Source organism: Balaenoptera musculus, chromosome X, assembly GCF_009873245.2.
Source record: "Balaenoptera musculus isolate JJ_BM4_2016_0621 chromosome X, mBalMus1.pri.v3, whole genome shotgun sequence".
Lineage (NCBI taxonomy): Eukaryota > Metazoa > Chordata > Mammalia > Artiodactyla > Balaenopteridae > Balaenoptera > Balaenoptera musculus.
The window spans coordinates 108988806-109009520 of NC_045806.1; the positions used below are offsets into that span (position 1 = coordinate 108988806).

Sequence of the window (20715 nt, forward strand, 5' to 3'; positions counted from 1 at the left end):
TGTCATCAATTAAAATATGTATTGTACATTCATCTGTAAATTTGGAACAACGTACAAATATAAAAATGTTTTCTCTAAAGCTGTATCTCCACAGGTTCATCACTATTTGCATTTAAAACATAAATAAACATTTAGGAAAAATCAAATGAGGTAACATACATTAAAGTACCTAGCCATTACTGGTGCACAGCAGGCATTTGATACATAAAAATTCCTTACAAAGTTCAAAGCAATAGGTAAATATAATGTACTTGTATTACTATTTTAGTTTCATCTTAAGAAGTATGGTTAATTGGATCATATCATAGGTACAGCCAACATGAACAGATTCACCTATATGTACTCAAGAGAGGGGAAAGAGGGGGAAAAAAAAACTCAGTCAAGAAGCTGACAGCAAGGTAACATGACAGAAAGTTCCCCAGATATAGTTCCCAGAAATCTTTTCTCTACCTGTACCTATATTTCATCCAGTTTCATGACTTTAAATAGTATTCATCCAACTGCCTACTCAACATCACTACTTGATATCTAACATGCACTTCAAATCAACATGGACAAAATTAAACTCTAGATTTTCCCCCATCCACCCTGAAAAAAAATCTGTTCCTTCCCTAATCTTCCCAATATCTCAATAGATGGGAACGTCATTCTTGCAGCTGCTCAGGACGGAAGAACTTGGTCACTCTTAACTCTTTCTCTCACACCCCACTGATAAAACCTTTTAGCTCTACCTTCAAAAGCATAATCTTTCCACTTGTCATCACCTCCGACCACTGCCACCAGATGAGTCCAAGCCACTCACCCGCACTCTCACAATAGCCTCCTACCTTCTCGTTTCCACTCTTCCCTCCCAACAGTCTATTCTCTCCATAGCAGCCAGAATAATCTCTCACATGCCTAAACACTCCAATGGCTTCCCATAACACTCCAAAATCCTGACTCTGGCTTACAAGGCCATATACTATCTTCCCCGCATTCTATTGCTACAACCTCATTTCCTACTACTCTTCCTCCCACTTGTTTACCATGCTCCAGCCACACTGGCCTCCTTGTTGCTTCTTGAACATCTAGATATATGCTCACCTCACTGCCTACTTACTGTTCCCTCTGCCTGGAACATTCGCTCCCAGATAGCCACATGGCTTAATCCCTTATTTCCTCTGGAGAGGCTTCTTTGACCACCCCATATAAAAAAACGGAAGCTACTCTTTCACCTCCTAAGCCCTGGCATTCCCTATCCTCATGTATTTCCTTCCTATGGTACTTATTATCAGCTGGCATACAGATATATTCAGACATAATACACATTCTCATTCTCTCTCCCCCCTGCCACCATAATGCAAATTCCAGAGGGCACAAACTTTCTTTTGCTCACTTCTGTAAAACAGTCCCTGGCATATATTAAACAGTAAATATCTGTTAAATAACCAGTAAGGCAGGCAGCAAGAGACTGACAGAGAGTGCACATGAGAAGCAAGCACAATTAAACTAGTTCAAAATGTCTGCCATTCCATTCAATGAGCATTTGCCCAGAGCCCTGAGATGGGGACATTAACCTACTGTTCCCTTAGATGGACTCAAGTCTTTCATATCTCTCTTATGCATGTATACCTGTGATGTGCTGAGAATAATACAGTACGTTTTTTATTTTAATTTTTAAATTTTATTTATTTATTTATTTTTGGCTGTGTTTGGTCTTCGTTTCTGTGCGAGGGCTTTCTCTAGTTGCGGCAAGCGGGGGCCACTCTTCATTGCGGTGCGCGGGCCTCTCACTATCGCGGCCTCTCTTCTTGCGGAGCACAGGCTCCAGACGCGCAGGCTCAGTAGTTGTGGCTCACGGGCCTAATTGCTCTGCGGCATGTGGGATCTTCCCAGACTAGGGCTCGAACCCATGTCCCCTGCGTTGGCAGGCAGATTCTCAACCACTGTGCCACCAGGGAAGCCCCCAGTACGTTTTTTAAATAACACGTTCAACCAAAAAAATGGTGACCTATTCCAAGGGTAGAGAAAAAAATTGTGTTGAACTTTTTGACAAGGATACTATATCTTTTGGGTGATTTGAGGGTTTTCAAGGCTAATTCTGACTCTCTGTAATATCTGCCTTTAGACCTAATGTCAGTGAAGAATGACTCTGTGGTAAAAGCTTGGGCCCTAGGTCAATTTTTGGCTCTGCCAACTATTAGAGAATGTGACACTGGGCAAGGTAACTTACTTACTTTCTATAAAGCTTTGTTTCCTTATCTATGAAATGGAAATGATTGCATACCTGCTTTGTAGAGTGGCTGTAAGGATCAGACAAGATAATGCAAGTAAAAGCACTAGTGGCTGTCATACAGCAAGTGATTAGTATATGTTACCTACTTGTTATTACTATAAAGATCTAATGAGGCTATTTAACACATCTGAAATCCTTCATCCTTTCTTAAAAGTTGTACAAACTACATTGTTAGCTCTGAAATCACTCAATACATAATAATCTATTCTTTTAAGGAAAAGGTTACAACCAAAGTCTTTAAAAAGAATAAAATGAGCCACAGACTCAACAATTCTTATGGTCTAAAATTGCCCTAATATCATCTCAATTACAAGCTTATAATCTTGCTCAGCTATGGCTTTTGAGTCTTTTGTGAACAATTATATACAAACTGAAATACTTTGAAGGATGCCTGACGACGCTTCTTATTGATAGAGTCTTTCCTCTATTGATTGCTGACTGCCTACCTCTTAGGTACTCCAAACTTACAAAAAAATTGGGCACCCATGTTGTGTCAGTAGTCCCAAGACTACTCCCCGGTTTGATGATTCAATAGAAGGACTTATAGGGCTTAAAAGCTGTTATACTCACAGCTATGATTTATTACAGTGACAGGGTACAGGACAGGATTAATAAAGGAAACAAGTGCATTGGGTGAAGTCTGGAGGATACTGGCGCCAGTCTCCAAGTGCCCTCTCCCAGTGGAGCTGCATAGGATATGCTTATCAATCCCCCAGCAACTAACTGCAGCAACAGGTATGAAGTTTTTTGGTTTTGTTTTGTGTTGTTTTATTTTGTTTTCCAGGGAAGCTCTCTTTGAGTCTAAGAGCCCAGGTTTTTCATGGGGTTCAGACTCCAGAAGAAAAGCAGGCGTTCACCATAATCATATTTTTGCACAAGATCTAGAAAAGCTGGTACCACATGGCTCAAGGTTCCAGGCGTGTAAAACACTCATCAATTAATAACAAAGGCTCAGTTTCCAGAGTTAGCCAAGGGCTAGTTATGCAAGCAGACTCTTCTGAAAATGTGCATGATTTGAGCAGCTCAGACCCGCTGGGTTAACGCTTTCCTATATATGTGGCAAGTTAAGACATACAACTCACGGCAGCAAGAGTGACTACAGATCAGGTTAAACCATTTAGGAGACACAGTCCACATAGCAAGCCCATCCGTCTCTTTCTTACCTTTCTAAGCATCTATTACTCCCTCCACATCTACACCTCACTCTGGAGCTTAGTAAAGCACAAGAGAAAGAATTACATTAAAAGCTTCATAATAAAATAGAGCTACTGCTTTATATCTCATTCTTTCTTTCAAAATCAAAGGTTAAAAGATGAAATATAGAGCACCAAGATCAGTGTTTCAAAAACTCTATTCCTCAAGAAATCTTAATATGTACTGTGCAAATAAAGGATTCAATAGTCAAATAAGTTTTGGGAACAACATATACAATATCACTTGCTTGGAGATTTATGATCTTTTAAGCATGTTTTAGCATGTTAAAAGCTCTGAAAAATCCTATTAAAAAATAAACAAAAAACTATTCATTTTGTAAGTGCAGCCATTTACTGAATTTCTTTTTCCAGGAACAATTTTAGAGTAGAACATCTATTTGACATCTGATGGAACATGGGGGAACTCTAGAATAGAAAGATTTTGCCAGAGTTTAACAGTGAGGTGACATACCAGGATAAAAAAATAAGCATGTTGCCATAACAGGTGATCTTGAATGTATTTGGATATTCTATATTTATGATTTTTTCCAATTAACAACTATAAGTTGATTTCATGATTATATAATGACTGGAACTGAACGCAATGTTAGCACAAGTGCTGAATAAAATGGCCATGATAACGCATTCAATAATAAGGAAATGTAATGAGCTGATCAGTGAGGAGGCAAAACTTGATTACATAATCAGATTCAGTAAATTCACTGACTTCTGATTTTGGCAAATGTATGACTGCTCTTTCAAGCACTCAAGAATAGGCTCACTGTTCTATCAAGTTTTCAGCCCAAATAAAGGATGGTCTAATTGTGTCAGGAAAAGAACCAGCAAGCATAAAATGAAAATTCAAGGGAAAGGTGCAAGCACTAGTACTGATATTCCAGAAATTACAAAAGCAGAACTGGTAAAAGTCATCTAAGAAACAAGTTATAACCTGAACACTGTTCTTTGGCATAGTTCACATATCTAGAAATGTGTCATTGCTGTTTCCTTTGTCACTGCACTGGCTGCTACAAGAGACCATCCTGGATCACTGATGACAACCACATGTCTTCTCATAATAAAAAGTGGGCTAGGGAATTCCCTGGCGGGCCAGTGGTTAGGACTCTGCGCTTCCACTGGTCAGGGAACTAGGATCCACAAGCCGTGGGGCCAAAAAAAAAAAAAAAAAAAAGGTGGACTAGAAAGTGGAGATAAAGTTTGAAGAGAGAGGAAAACAGAAGATTGTGAATCCTCAATCTTATCTTCCTTAGTTCAAACTTATCCTTTCCCCTGCTCTTTAAAATCATTCCCATTCTCACCACTCTTAAACCCTTGAAATGTCCAATGTAAATATTCCACTCATCTTTCCTCTTCCCCTCCACACTAGGCTCCTATTTGTACCTACCTTTCAGAATTTTCACTATCCATGAGCCTCATCATCACCAGGAAGCAGACAAAGAAAAGAAGTGGAAGTTTCACAAATATTTCAGCATAAATTATAAATTAATGGTGTCATTTGGAACAACTTTGCTTTCCTTCTAGAACAAATCTAACCAATGTTCTAAGTTTATATATATAACCTTTACACTAAGACAAAATGAACAAATAAGAACTGCTAAATCTCACCTGATGCTTCATGTAATGATTCATGTAGGGGGTTGCCATTCTACTAACTTTGAGGCAAAATGGACACAGCAAGTTCTTAGTATTTTCATGGGATGCTCTAAAATGAGTTTCTACATCAGAAAATGTTGATGATCTAAACTGGCAAACCTAGAAATATAAAGAAGATTTAATTTAACTTGAAAATTTATAAACGGTATGCAATTATATCAAAGTAGCAACAATAAGTCATTTGTTTAGAGTAACATGATGTACTACTAATTCAGCTCTGCTGCCTATACAACCAAGGATCCTGATACTGCAAGTAATACAGATAATCTCTGAAGCAGAAAAGTTGTCTTTCAAAGTTTAGGGATATATTCCTAAACATCAGTAGATTCCCTTCTTTTCAGATCTACTATCCCCCATCCTGACTTGAATTTTCAAAGTCTGACACCTCTTGACCTATAAAGTTTTTCCTGTTACATCAAATGAGGATTCTCTTCTTTGGATTTTAAATAGCATCCAGGCTGTAACAGAGGCAATTTATCTTTATCTTGCTATCTTACTGGGAACCACTTGAAATTCGGGAAAAATACTGGCCCCAAAGCCTTTAGTTGAGTTCCCCGTAACTAACAGTATTTCTTATTTCTCTAACACGTCTATATTCTTCCCTACAGGGTAAGAAAGTCAATATGTTTGTCTTTCTCCAGCAGGGCTTTTTGTTTGTCTAGTAGAGGGGTCAGCAAACTATGGCCCACAGGTCAAATCCAACCCACCATCCACACATACATGAGTTAAACCAAGAGTTTCAACTATTGAAGAGGGTCTTCATTTTAGTAACTCATTTTTATTTAAAAAAAAAATCAAAAGAACAATACTATTTCATGGCATGTGAAAATTAAACACCTAAATACACAATAAAATGTGTGTGTACCTGGCAAACATATGGCATTTCACCGGGTTTATGAGTGTCCTTCATATGTTGTAAAAGAGTCTGTTCTGTTTCAAATGATAATTCACAGATTTTACAAATAGCTGAAAGTGGAAAAAAACACATTACATCATTTTAAGGATGTATAAATCAAAGATTCAGTTTGCACATCCATAACAACAGCAACAACAAGTAATAATAATAATAATAATAATAACAGTGGTGATGGTGGTTCCAACAATTCTACAGTGGTTAATTTTGTAACGCTGTTCTAAGGACTTTGCTTAGTATTAGCTTGTTTCATTCTCATACCATCACTGAGAGCTGTACTGTTAAGTTTTATCCCCATTTTTCCGATGAGGAACCTGAGGCACAGAAAGATTAATTAACTTGACTGACATCTCACAGCTGTATTAGAGGCAGAGCTGGGATTTGAATCCAAGCTAACTCCAGACTCTGTGATTTTAACTATCACTGCAGTTACTTTTCTTATTAGAGTGTAAATGAAGACCATTAATTTTATATTTGCAAACCAGGGAATCTGAGTTTTATAATTTACTTCCTACGTACAATGCATAAGTTATGCCAAGGAAGCTTCAATTTACAAGAGGGACTTCAATTTTAGTAAGTAATTTTATTGAAAAGTTTATACAAGTTAAAATATGCTTTCAACTTTGCCCCCAAATTACAAAATCTATCTCTTATTCTTATTTTTCCATCAGAATTCTTAAGGATTCTTCATAGGTTAGATAATCAAAATCATTAATGTTCAGGATTTTAACAAAATTGTGACTTACTAGAAAACTCATGGGGAGTGTGTGTGCTCTCAATGTGACACTGCAGCTGGAATGGTGTGGGATACTGACGGTAGCAGTGCTGGCAGGTGGTGTGGTTTTCCCAGCTCTCAGTGTTCTGTTTCTCAAGTTCCAAATGATGTTTCATGTGGTTCATAAACCTATAAATGATTGTTAACAGATGCAAATATTCAAATTTATAACCAAAGACAAATCTCACAAATAAGTATCTGAACCTAAATGCTAAAAACACAGTTGTATGACTCAAAATAACACCTCCAAAGCCATATAGTCCTCTGGAAAAGTGTGCACTTCAAATGATCACTTTCATTAAGTGCATCAGCAAACATTCTTCTTTGCATCTTTGTTTTAAAATAATCCATTAATATAGTTAATACAAAATACTGCTAATTTGCTTCTTCACCATTATTTCAGATTAAAATTTTTTTGTAAAGAAAAACAGCAGGCTTCTTTACCATACATGAAATACTATTTACATTTTAAAATAAAATACTTAAAGGAAACTCTACCACCAAGAGCAGCTACAGAATCATGACAGAAATCTTTTGACGGCCTTGCGATATACAATAGCTTTCAGCTGCTCAAAAGACAAATTGTTAGCATTTTTATTTGTGCCTTGGTTTCTACATGCATGTAATAGCAATTTTAATACCTATAATTACAAGAATCTTTTGTTTTATTTAATGATACAGGTTTACTGTTAGCACAAACAGTTCATTTTAACTCGCAGACTGTGCCCTTTGTAGCACAGTCCATTTTTCAGTTCTACATTCTGCTATGTCAGATTCCCTAAAAGGCTTCTTATGAGAAGGAACTATGACCTTTAATGGCAGAGAGTACAATATAAACAGGCATATCTATTTCAAACGGCTTACTGAAATGTTCTACTGAATTTCAACGTAAAGTTATTTAATCAAAATTACAATCTCAAGTCTGGGTCAAATATTAATAGCTAGTCACTATGAGTCCCTAAAGGAAATAATCTTGAAATGAAGTAATAATGTCAGCAACCTAGGCAGCAATTATTACAGAGGCTTTAACATTTATCTCTTCACACCTTCAAAACACCACTTCTCTTTAGAGCTGCTTATGGTACACTGTGAAATATCGTTTTTTCTCCTTTCATTTTAACATCATCTCTATTAAATCTATTTAAAAATCCTAGTCTTGCCTAAATATTTACATATAAAGGTCATGAGCCATTAACCTTTCAGCTCACAACTTTAGTAAAATTTATTTGTATAAAATAATCTGTTAACCAACTAGCTATCTCTCAGTTATTACCCTGCCCCCATCAGCAGCTCACACTTCTTAAACCAGTAGATGGAGATGTGGAAAAAAGGAAACCCCTCACAAGGCTATTCTCAAAATAAAATAACCCTAACTGGTTTTGGTGACACTCACTGTAAGGAAAAATATACTACAATATGTTGACAGGGCTGAGAGGAGAAATCTTGAGCTATTAGCGTCTACCATCCCTTAAAACCATCAGTTTTCCATCCTAGTTTTTACCATTAAGGTAAAATGTTATTTAACACATATAACATCTTCGGTTATTCAGTGTTTACTGTTCCGGTTTCATTTACTAAACAGTATGTCAAAATGCCACAAAATTCCTAGGTATTACAAAACATGGTTAGTTTAAAATTTCTAGATATTCTGATAATCTAGAAATCTGTAGCCAGTCTTTTGAAATGAAAACAAAAAAACAAAGAAAATTTCATGCTTAATATTAAATGGGCTAATCTTAAAGAAAAGCCAAAAAGCTAATGCTGGAAGAACTTCTAATATCATATACATAATATTTAAGTATAACAAGGAACTTAACTAGTGAACCACTCTTCTATGCATTTTACGAAATTTATCAACACTATTTTCTGATTTTTTTTTTTTGGCTGCATTGGGTCTTCGCTGCTGCGCGCGGGCTTTCTCTAGTTGCAGTGAGCAGGCCCCTCACTGTGGGCTCTAGGCACATGGGCTCAGCAGTTGTGGCTTGCGGGCTCCAGAGCGCAGGCTCAGCAGTTGTGGCGCATGGGCCCAGCTGCTCTGTAGCATGTGGGATCCTCCCGGACCAGGGCTCGAACCCGTGTCCCCTGTGTCACTGGCAGGCGGATTCCCAACCACTGCGCCACCAGGGAAGTCCCTTTTCTGATGTATTTTACTATAAGAATGATAATATGGAATGAGGTCTCAGAGTTGGGTGTGTTTTTTTGGCATTATTTTATTTTTATTGCGATATAATTGACACACAACACTGTATAAGTTTAAGGTGTGTATCGATTTGATAATTTATATATTGCAATATGATTACCACAGTAGCATAAACTAACACCTTTATCACATCAGATAATTATCATTTCTTTTTTTATGGTGGGAATAATTAAGATCTAGTCTCTTAGCAACTTTGAAGTTTATAACACAGTATTGTTGTCTATAACCATTATGCTGTGCATTAGATCTCCAGGACTTATTTATCTACAAGAAGTTGCAAGTTTGTACCCCTAAATAACATATCCCCAATTCCCCCATCCCTGGTAACCACTGTTTTACTCTGTTTTTATGAGTCACAGAGTTTTATCGTAATGTTGTTTCAGTGTTATATCGCAAATAACAATTTCTCTTCTGTTAAGCTACTGGGACCATTAGCAATTGATGGCTGGTAGGGCTTGATAAAAGGAGGTAAAGAAGTGTGAAAACTCATATGAATAATATAAGTGAAAGGTCTTTGAAAACTATAAAACGCTAGCATAAATGTAGCATTCACAATTGTTTTAGGCTTATATTACAGTGCATTTCAGTGTTTTTCTATGTACTTCGTTTTGGACCCGAGAATTCACCAGAAAAAATAAATGCTGAGCTTAGAAATGACCTATCTATAGAATGTTTAAGAATGCTAGTTATAAATGATGGTTTTCAAGGGTAAATATTTTTAAAAGTTTATAAGCATGTATGTGTCACAATATAGGTACAGACATACATATACATATATGTATCTCATCTAAGGGAAGTGCATTGATGTCTGCAATTTACTCTGAAAAGTATAAAAAACTCAGATGGGTCTATGGATAAATAGATATGTAGTAATGCAAGTAGAGTAAAATATTAATGGTAGAATTGAGGTGGTAAATATATAGAGATGTTCACTGTAAAATTTTCTCAACTTTGCTGACTATCTGAAATTTTTTATAATAAAATATTGGAAAAACAATGTCAGGCTATATAGCCAATTAAAAAATACCAATCAATATGTCTCATTACTTTGTTCTTGTTATATCTCACTTAGGATGATAGATATGTAATATGCCATATAACTCAAAGACTGCAAAGTATAAGTTCCTAAAATTTTGAAGCATACATGTATAACTCCTCAGAATTCCATTGAGAATTAAATCTCTACTTTGAAAATGTGTTAAATTATAAAATCAAAGCAGACATGTTGCATAGAACTGGTACTTCTGGGCTTCCCTGGTGGCGCACTGGTTAAGAATCCGCCTGCCAATGCAGGGGACATGGGTTCGAGCCCTGGTCCGGGAAGATGCCACATGCCACGGAGCAACTAAGCCTGTACGCCACAACTACTGAGCCTGCGCTCTAGAGCCCGTGAGCCACAACCACTGAAGCCCGCGCGCCTAGAGCCGGTGTTCCGCAACAAGAGAAGCCACTGCAATGAGAAGCCCGCGCACCGCAACGAAGAGTAGACCCCGCTCGCCGCAACTAGAGAAAGCCCGCCTGCAGCAACAAAGACCAACACAGCCAAAAATAAATAATAAATTAAAAAAAAAAAAAGAAAGAACTGGCACTTCTCTAAAGAAGACGATCAAAAAAAATCACTTTTTCTGTAAGGAAAATGTACTAAAATTATAAATATGAATTGTAAAAGAGAACATTAAGGGACTTCCCTGGTGGCGCAGTGGTTAAGAATCCGCCTGCCAATGCAGGGGACTCGGGTTCGAGCCCTGGTCTGGGAAGATCCCACATACCGCAGAGCAACTAAGCCCATGTGCCACAACTACTGAGCCTGCACTCTAGAGCCTGTGAGCCACAACTACTGAAGCCCGCGCACCTAGAGCCCACGCTCCGCAGCAAGAGAAGCCACTGCAATGAGAAGCCTGTGCACCTCAACGAAAACCCAACGCCTCCAATAAATAAATAAATAAATAAATAAATTTATTAAAAAAAAAAAAAAGAACATTAAATAAGACAAACATGGTGGAGGTAAAACTGGATAAAGTGGTTCTTCTTGTGATAGGAAAAATAAGATTCAGAAGCAGTTAAAAAATAAAAATATCTCATGGAAATTCCTAGTTCAATGATAAATACAGAGAAAAGAATGATTTTCCCCTAGCTTAAAATAAATTTTGTCCTTTCTTAAGCTATCTGAAATACATACAACTAAAGTGGATCCAAGTGTCAAACTCCTAAAAATACAAGAAAAGATAAAAGCTTTTCAACATGAAAATCTGCCTTTATTCTTAGTAGAAAGTTAAAATTGCTTATCTAGGATGGCACAGAAAAAGAAATACAATATTTACATCTGTAGCATCCCAATTTTCAAATAGAAATAGAAATAAGTATTTACATACCTAATATTATTTTTAAGAACTTTCAAGCAACTGAAGCATTTAAATGTTGTATAAGTCTTCTGTTCCACATCAACAGCTCCTTCATGTCTTCCATAGTAAAAGTCACTAACTAACATAACCAATTTCCCTTTCTCTGCACCAGTCTCATTTTTATCTTCAGTACTGGAAAGTTCTACCTTACTCATTTCCAAAAATGCATTTACCATGTCTGGACAACAACGCTGAAAGAGAAAAAAAAAATACAAGCCTTATTTATATTTCTTTTAAAAATTAGACATCAAAAAATGATTCTGTGTTTATAACTAGGGCCAGCTCATGTGGAAAGACAGTCTCACATAGTTTTAATCACAAACAATAAATAAAAGCTACATTTTAGAAAAAGTCTGTCACTTTCTCCAGGTGCAGAAGTATATATAACATGCTATGATTTGTGTATATTAATAGATGGAAAATAAGAACATTCACGTGTGCCTGTATATGCAGAAAGAAAATCAAAGAGGATACAAAACAAGTTAATAAAAAATGATTCCTTTGTGAGTTGTATTGAGAACTAGGCAAACAGGAGTCCGGGTGAGATTTTTCACTGTATTCCTTCTTATACTTTTTGAATCATGTGACTATAATTACCCCCAAATTAAATAAACTAAAGATAACTAACAAACTCATTCCTTTCTTTTCTCTATCTATGATGCAAAACATAAAAACATCACTTGATTGTGTATCTCTACACAATATTACATAAATAGGAAACCTGAAAGCATTGTAGAAGTTACTTCTTACTTTTAAAACCAAAGCCCAAAGTCCAGTTAACAGAAGTCACACTCAGGGAGATGGAAATAGTGATAGATCAAATACAGTTTTGCCCAAGAATAAAGAGACTGTAATTGGAATTCTAGGATGCTCCTTTTCTTTCTACATTTTTTTGTAAAATGCTGAATTTCAATGAAAAAATTGCCAATCTTTGAAATAGTGAGCAATAACTTTTACTAAATAGTTTTCTTTACCTTGCATTCTTCTCATCCCTTGTTTCCTGCATATATTCTACACTACCTTTTTTCTTGCCTCCTTCCCCGCTTCCTGCCATTTATACTGGGCATACGAAAAGAATACGGACTATCTTTCCACAGACACAAAGGACACTGTAGTATCTACTAAAATATTTTTAAATATTTTCATTAGTACTTTGAAAATTACCTAAAACCTAATTTCAAGAGCTTCTTACACCAATATAAATCTAGAATTAATTTATAACAACTACACATACTATATTCTGGATTGAGTTAAAATTATCATTTCATATGAAATGCTCCATTAGTTGTTTATGTCTAAGTGCTAAAAATTAAAATGCAAGGCTAAGATTTTCATTGAGTAATGTGACATGCATATATCACCATGGACAAAAAATAACGTAAAAAAAAGGAATTAAGTTACATGAAAGATTAAGCACCTAATAAAATGCCTGCTTTCCAAGAAGTTTGAAGAATGGCATGACCTAGTCAATAAAATATTCTGATTAATATATTATTTCATTAAAAATTAAAATATAATATGTAGTGTTTGTAAACTTAATTTTAATAATTTAATGATTGGGAAGGATTTTAAAATCTCTTATAAAGTTAATCATTATGAGTATCAATTTTTACTTAAGTTATATGAAAATACCAATGAGAAGATTTCTTATCTAAATATCTGGATAAACTAGCATTTACTATATATCAATCCTTAATATTTTAATATTAATATTTTCAGAGATTTGTGAATATTTTTAAAAATCAAATTTTGAAAAAGTTTTACCTTCATGTGATATTTCAAAGGATCCAAAAGACTGAACTGAACATTGCACTTTGGACAAGATCTTAGAAAAGGTGGTCGAGTTTTATGGAGACTTGGTGAGGTATTTGTACCTAAAATAAATTAAGGAGTTTTATGAGTCAAATTCTCCTTTTTTAACCTTAAACCCAACCAGTAATAACAGTTTTAAACTTGATCACAATTTCTGAAATTTATGTATAAATAACACAATTTCTTTTTTATACGCCAGATTCATAATTACCTTTTGATAGCAAGACATGGGAGGATGTCACTGAAGGAGAGTTAGTTAAAGACAATGAAGCACAAGGATTTATGTCAGAAACTCTTTCGCTGGTCTTTGGCTTTTTTGGAGTAACAGTGTCTACTTTAGAAACAGAAGAACGTTCTATTATAGGCGGAGTTTCATCCACACCTACAATGATTAAAATAGTGGGAAAGATATTTGAAATTGCTTTAGTATAGAGTATTGCTTACAAATGCTACTAAAATGGCCTTACATTTAAAATTAAGTAAGAATACTTTGGAGATAAAGGTAATATAATTGAATTACCATATCATACAACTGACAATGAAGAATGACCAAAATTTACATGATCAATAGGTAGAAAGAAACTGCACATATAGCCATTATGGACTACACAGTTTGAACAATTCATGAAATAAACTTTTTATGCAAGAAAATTCTAAAGATGCTTTCAAATTAATATATAAATAGGTTATCATGAAAGAAGTCAGACCAAAAAAACCCAAGCCCCCCCCCCCCCAAAAAAAAGGCAGCAGAGAGAATACTCTAAAAGCTCAGTTCCAAAAAATGAATTTCTCTTCAGATGCTTAAATGCATTTGAGCTTGTGAACAAAAACAATTTATATTCTAATCTAAAAATTTAGAGAAACTCCTTAAGATACTTTAAAAAATATCCTAAGATATCTAATGGAAAACCAAGCTGGTTCTTTTCCCACTTAACAATCTGATGGGTAGTTTAAATTATCTATTTAATTCCTACATGCAAAGTAGAAACAACTAATCTTAAATATCTTGAATGACAATACCTCACTTATTCATATGAAAAGGTTTGGAGTTAGTATGATGGCTTTCAAACTATGTTCCCCTGAGCCTCACGGTTCTGTTTTAGGGAATTCAGTGGGCATGTCAGATAGAGAAATTCTCATTTTACTTTAAAAAAAAAATGAGACTTTTACATATTTTGTTTGAATAGAGATTTCATTGCTAAAAATAGTTTTAAGTTTGAAAACCATCACCTTAAAGGCTAAAGAATTATGCAATTCAGGGTATTTGCAAGAGAAGTGGAGCTATTTAGGCTATAACCAGACCCAGAAAAAGTCCCTTTTGAAAATAACACACAATTGTACTTTGTGATAAAGATTCTAAAACTGCACATGTTTTAATGCTCCCAACTGTATACTAATAGGAGAAGCAGAATAGATATATGCCAGGAAAATAAGAGTATTACACCAGTGGGCTCCTCTGTCAAATCTGCGTTTCATTCTTTGAGATAACACAGAAATGATTTTTTTCCATCTTCAAGCACATGATTACTGACAGCTATATTGCAGACACTTGGGACTGATTTCTGTGTAATCACACTAACATTCTTCTCAGTTGCTTAGGTTAACTGAACAACCAATGAGTGCTGGTATTTTGGACTAGGCAGCTAGTTATCTAATAGGCTGTTTTATATATAATTTTTTAAGCATGCATAAATCTCCAAGTTAAATAAAATCACTCTGAGCTCAATAGCTTTAAATTCTGATTCTTCAACTTATTTATCTGTGTTGCCTTTGGCTTGTGCTGTTCGCTATCCTCAACAGTGCCAATAAAAATCCCATTCTCCTTCTTCAAAATCAAGTTCAAATCCAGCCGTCTCCAAGATCTTATGATCATCCTAGACAGGAGTCCATTAATCATGCTTCTGAACATATAGTACATATTATTATTCATAATTATCATGCTAACAATGTTTATTGTCAAGTCTTCTAAAGTTTTAATGAATTTTTCACTTCTCACTTATCTCATTTGAGCCTCAATAAAGCCCTGAGATAAACAGAGCAAGAATCAAAATTATATAGCTAAATGGCTGATTTCAGGTCTAGAAAATGAATGCATTACGTGAGAAAAATAAAAATATCTATTTTAATAATATGAGAAAATTGAGGTGTAAAGAGGTTAGGTGATTTAATAAAGGCTACAAAAATATTTAGAATAGAGGCTCAAGCCTACATCTTCCTAATCAACTATAACCTTATTTACCATCAGGGCAAAGTTCCACTCTTTGCAGTGTAACAACTTAGAGAGAGAGAGAGTGGAAGCTTCAAGAATTCAGATTTTTTCTATGAATAAAGACTGTGTGCATTACAAAATCAGATTTCAGACATCTATTTCATCTTCTTATTTATTTTGGTTCTTGGTTATTTTACTCACTAGATAAGTGGTGCCTAGATAAGTGATTATCAAACCAAGTATTATCAAGGGAAAATGTTTTTGGCGCACATATTGCTATAAATTTCTTTCTATTTTGGTTTTGTAAATATATACTAATTTGTTAGTAAACAATTTAAATATTCACAAAAATTTTTGTGTACCTTTCTCCAGTTAGTGAAATACATCAAATTTGCTAACATAGAAACAATAATTGCTTTGGTAACAGGGAATCTTTCAACTAGATAAAACTCCTTCATGGCATACTATTTCAGGTTAATGAAGAACTTTGTTATGGTATACAATCAAAGAATTGTTAATTCTTCTTTAATTGGAAATTTTCATTATTCCTTCAATGGATATTTACTGAGTAGTTACTATGTGCAAATCACTTATTTCTTTAGTATTGCCATTTTATACTACTACTCTATAACCATATTTAACTATCACATCTACAACATTAATTTCGATAGAAAGACTCTAGCCTATTAAGAAATCAACTATAACCATGCACTTTTTCTCATACGAATTACCAAGTAATTAATACTTTTTTTTTAAACCATAGTATTAGGGTATCAGGGGACTTCCCTGACTCACAGAAATTATATTAAGATTTTTCAGTGCATGGCTGGCTCCAAGTTAGAATGAGCTCAAAGAATATGTTAGCCAACTTAATAAAAAGAAATAAAATATTCTACCATGAAATACGATTTTATATAAAATCACCCAAGAAAGGCATTCAGGAACGATTAGCTTCCATTTTACAACATATGAAAAACACAGCATGAAGATACAGGCTTCAAAATAGAAATCCATCGTATACGTATATTCATCAAGTCTCTTTTTATTATATTTATAAAAACTGCCAAACCAAACCTTCTATATAAGCTGTTGATCCATCTTGGGATAGTGGTATTGTAACCTGGATCAAGTCGAACACTGAATCTGAAGAATAATCCAATTCATCTTGTGATGAATTCTTTGTAAAATCCTGTAATAAGTTACAATTATTTTGTTTTACAAAGTTTTATAAAGGTAAATTTAACTGTATGTCAATACTATAAAGATAACCTTAATGATTCAATTACTAATAAGTTATAAAACACAAAGATATTTATTACTTGCTGTCAAAATCAGCATCTACTAGGTAAAGGGTACATGAGAACTCTCTGGATTATTTTTGTAATTTTTCTGAAAATCTAAAGTTAGTTTTAAATAAACAGTTAACATTTAAAAATAATGATAATATTACTAGCAAAGTAGAGGTTATATTTTGGTACAACTTTTCTGCAAGAAAATTTTGGGAGTATCTATCAAGGGCTTTAAAAAGTTCATATCCTTTGATCCAATTATTCTAAATAGTCCATTTCCAAGAATTTATGCTAAGGAAATGAAAATATTTAATGGAGAATTATTTATAATAGCAAAAATTTAAAACCTGTTATGTCCAACAATGGTGGAATGGTTAAATAAATTAAGTAATAGACTATCATGCAACATTAAGTTTTTCAGAAACAGCCAATGACAAAGAAATGTTTCTAATATAAAGTTCAGTGAAAAAAAGAGGACCAGACATCTGTGTATAAAATATAGTCCTGATTGATATACTCTATATACCATACTAACCATCTGCAGAAAACAAAATTATCTTCCGTTTCTTTTCAACCCCTGCCCCGCTCCGCACCAAACCCCATACATATTACCTTTATCATGGGAATATAAGGATCCTGCTTGCATGTTTTGTGCTTACAAGTTGAGAGACAATCAGGTATTAAGAATTTTACTTTGCTACTAAGTTTTCTGTTGACAGAGACTTGTTAAGAAGTTATGGAGACAGATATAGAAGTGACACAAACCATTCTATTCCTAGAATTTGAGGCATAACAGGCAGATTTCTGCATTTGAGCCTTACACCATGTATTATATAAAATCAATAATAGCTATATGACTTAATTGTAACCAAGCACAATCTAACTACGAGGTAAATATTTTCTCCAAATATTTGCACTTAAAAATGGAAAATATTCACTAGCAATTCCCAAAATAGTTCTTTAACAGAAGTTCCTCCAAACAAACTTAACACTTTAAACCCTTTCCTAGGTGATAACTCTGGTCAATTAAGTACCACCGTTTCAGAGAGCAGATACATTATTAAACAAATAACTTGTTAAAATAATTCTCCAATTGGGATTTTTTAATATCTCATAAAGTAGTTCAGAAAGATACCAAATACAATGGTAAGGTACAAAAGGTGATAGACTGGGATTCGGAAGACTTGTCCATTTATTTAACTATGGAACCTTGGGTAAGTCACTTATGAGATTCAAGTTATTCCTTTGCAACTGAAATAATAGCCACCAACTATTGTCTATTTAAAATGTACTTGCCTCTTTCACAGTACACATGGTCCCAGACTTACGATGGTTCAACTTACGATTTTCCACATTACGATGTTGTGAAAGCCATACGCATTCAGCAGAAACCACACTTCGAATTTTGATCTTTTCTCAGGCTAGTGATATGTGGTTCGATACTGGGCAGTGGCAGCAAGCCACAGCTCCCAGTCAGCCACGTGATCACGAGGGTAAGCAATCAATATACTTACAACCATTCTGTTTTCCACTTTCAGTACAGTATTCAATAAATTACATGAGATATTCAACACGTTATTATAACATAGGCTTTGTATTAGATGATTTTGCCCAACTACAGGCTAATGTAAGTGTTCTGAGCACGTTTAACATAGGCTAGGCTAAGTTATGATGTTTGGTAGGTTAAGTGTATTAAATGCATTTTTAACTTATGATATTTTCAACTTACGATGTGTTTATCAGGATGTAACCCCATCATAAGTCAAAGAAGATCTGTACTACATGTATTCTATTAAGAAGTTGTCACAGCAGTACTAATGAAGACCTAATATGATCTCCCATTTTATAAATAGGTAAGCTAAAGTTAAGTACGGTTAAGTAAGGTTCCCAGTACAACCCAGCTTGTTACTGATGATGAAGCTGGAATTAGAACAAAGGTCGGCCTTATTACGAAGCCTGTGCCTTAAGCTATATCACACTTACTTTAAAACGGATAATAATAATTATGTCCCTGCCTGCCGAAAAGAGTTATTGAGGTTAAAGAGAATTCTTAAACTTAAAAAGTTTAGAATTTCAGAGAAAATTCCCTAACATAGGATTCTCAATTCATTTGAGAATATATGTCATCCTCAACTGTGGCTGCATAATAGAATCACCTGGAGATTTTTCTGTTTTAATCTATTATGCCCAAGACCAACTGACAAAAATCTCTATTTTTAAAAAACTCCCTAGGATTGGGAACCTGATTGAGTAACTTTGATTAAACAACCATGCCCACAGAAACAAAATTCTGAGTTTGGATGAGCTCTAGTTTCTAACTTTCCTAACACGAAAGATATTCCTCCTCCTTATTATTCTTCTTCCCTGGGTCCAACATAGGAATGATTTTCATCTATCTGTATTTAAATAATGATGTTTCCTTTATTGTTTTTTTGGTTTGTTTTTCCTTTTTTTCCCCCCCTTTTTTTGGCCTCACCGCATGGCTTGTGGGATCTTAGTTCCCCGACCAGGGATTGAACCTGGGCCCACCGCAGTGAAAGCGCCGAGTCCTAACCACTGGACTGCCAGGGAATTCCCTGGTTTGTTTTTCCTAAATGCCAAACAGCTTATTACAGTATGAGAAAACCACTGAGTTAATCTGATTCCAGCTAAAATCAAATAATTTTTGCATTTCTTGTAGCCTGCAATCATCAGGTGCACCTATTAAGTTTATAAAAACATTAAGAACAGCCTGTGGATACTTAGAGAATCCAAGTTTGAGAGCCAGTGGTCTGGGTAAAGGTTCTCATTTCAGAAATGAAGAAAGTGAGGCCCACAGAGGTTGTGACAATGCTCTACTTAGGAACAAAGACAGAATCAGCATTCAAGTCTCATTTTCAATCCAGGTTTCTTGGACTATTAGTCCAGGGCTCATATTATGATTGATAATAATTTCAGAATACAGATATAGGTTTTCCAAAATTGAATTTTTTGCTTGAAAGCTCAAATTTTATCATTGGCAAGAATAGTATCAGTTTTCTTCCATGATAGGCATGCTTTGTATATTTCTGAGTACTGAAAAACTGTGTGTGGCAGATAGACTCTAAAGGTGGCCCCCATAATTTCCTGCTGATATTTACACTTGTATAATCTCCCCTTGAGTGTGGACGGCACCTGTGATTGCTTTTAACCAAGAGAATATGGCAAAAGTGACAGGATGTACATGATTATGTTACATAGGCCATCTTTCCCTTGCTGGCTTTGAGGAAGCAAGCAAGTCATGTTAGGAAGGCCCACACGGCAAGGAACTGAGGACGGTCTCCAGCTGACAGCAGCAAGAACTGACACCTTCAGTCTGACAACCCACAAAGAACTGGATACTGCCAACAACAATGTGAGCTTGGGAGCAGTATTAACTGATACTGCAGCTCTGCCTGACACCTTGATTGCAGCCTGGCCCAGCAGAGGACCCAGTTAAGCCATACCCTGACTCCAGACTCACAGAAACCATGAAATAATAAGTATATATTGCTTTAAGCTTCTAAGTTTGTGGTACTATTGTTAAGCAGCAATAAATAATTACTCCATGGTGCTTTGTCAGTCATCCTTTCAAGTAAAAATGGCATTCTATTTAAAAAAAACCAGCTAGTTCAGCTTGCAGTTCAATCTCACAAGTGCTTTTCCTCAAGAAAAACTTTATACTGCAGATACAGAAATGCTTTATGATGCATACTAGCCATTTCGTCACACAGAATATTTAAAAACAAGTGTATTCAAGGGTTGAAAGTTAATAAAATTAGAAACAATTTATTACTTCTTCAAGAATATTCTTAAGTGAAAGTGAAATTTTTCTACTGTGAGTGTTTGGTGGCCACCAATACAAAAACTACTAGTACAGTTAGTTGGGTGGCACTGCCTTGACTCATATTAAGGCACCAGCAGTTTCATCCTCCATTGCCTTTGTACCACTAGTGCAAATGTTAACAGAGTGAAAAGG

The 20715-nt window shown here is 35.1% G+C and overlaps 1 protein-coding gene across 3 annotated transcripts in view; it reads right to left on the reverse strand.

The window, feature by feature from the left end:
* ZNF280C (zinc finger protein 280C) overlaps positions 1 to 20715 on the reverse strand; it is a 62355-nt gene that overhangs the window by 23539 nt on the left and 18101 nt on the right. For all 3 annotated transcript variants that reach the window (XM_036841150.1, XM_036841149.1, XM_036841151.1), the window contains exons 7-13: positions 16525 to 16639; positions 13453 to 13623; positions 13194 to 13303; positions 11400 to 11620; positions 6799 to 6956; positions 6005 to 6105; positions 5092 to 5238 (exon numbers count right to left, since the gene is read on the reverse strand). In XM_036841150.1, coding sequence (XP_036697045.1) covers positions 5092 to 5238; positions 6005 to 6105; positions 6799 to 6956; positions 11400 to 11620; positions 13194 to 13303; positions 13453 to 13623; positions 16525 to 16639 — 1023 coding nt within the window. The remainder of the gene's footprint in view (positions 1 to 5091; positions 5239 to 6004; positions 6106 to 6798; positions 6957 to 11399; positions 11621 to 13193; positions 13304 to 13452; positions 13624 to 16524; positions 16640 to 20715) is intronic.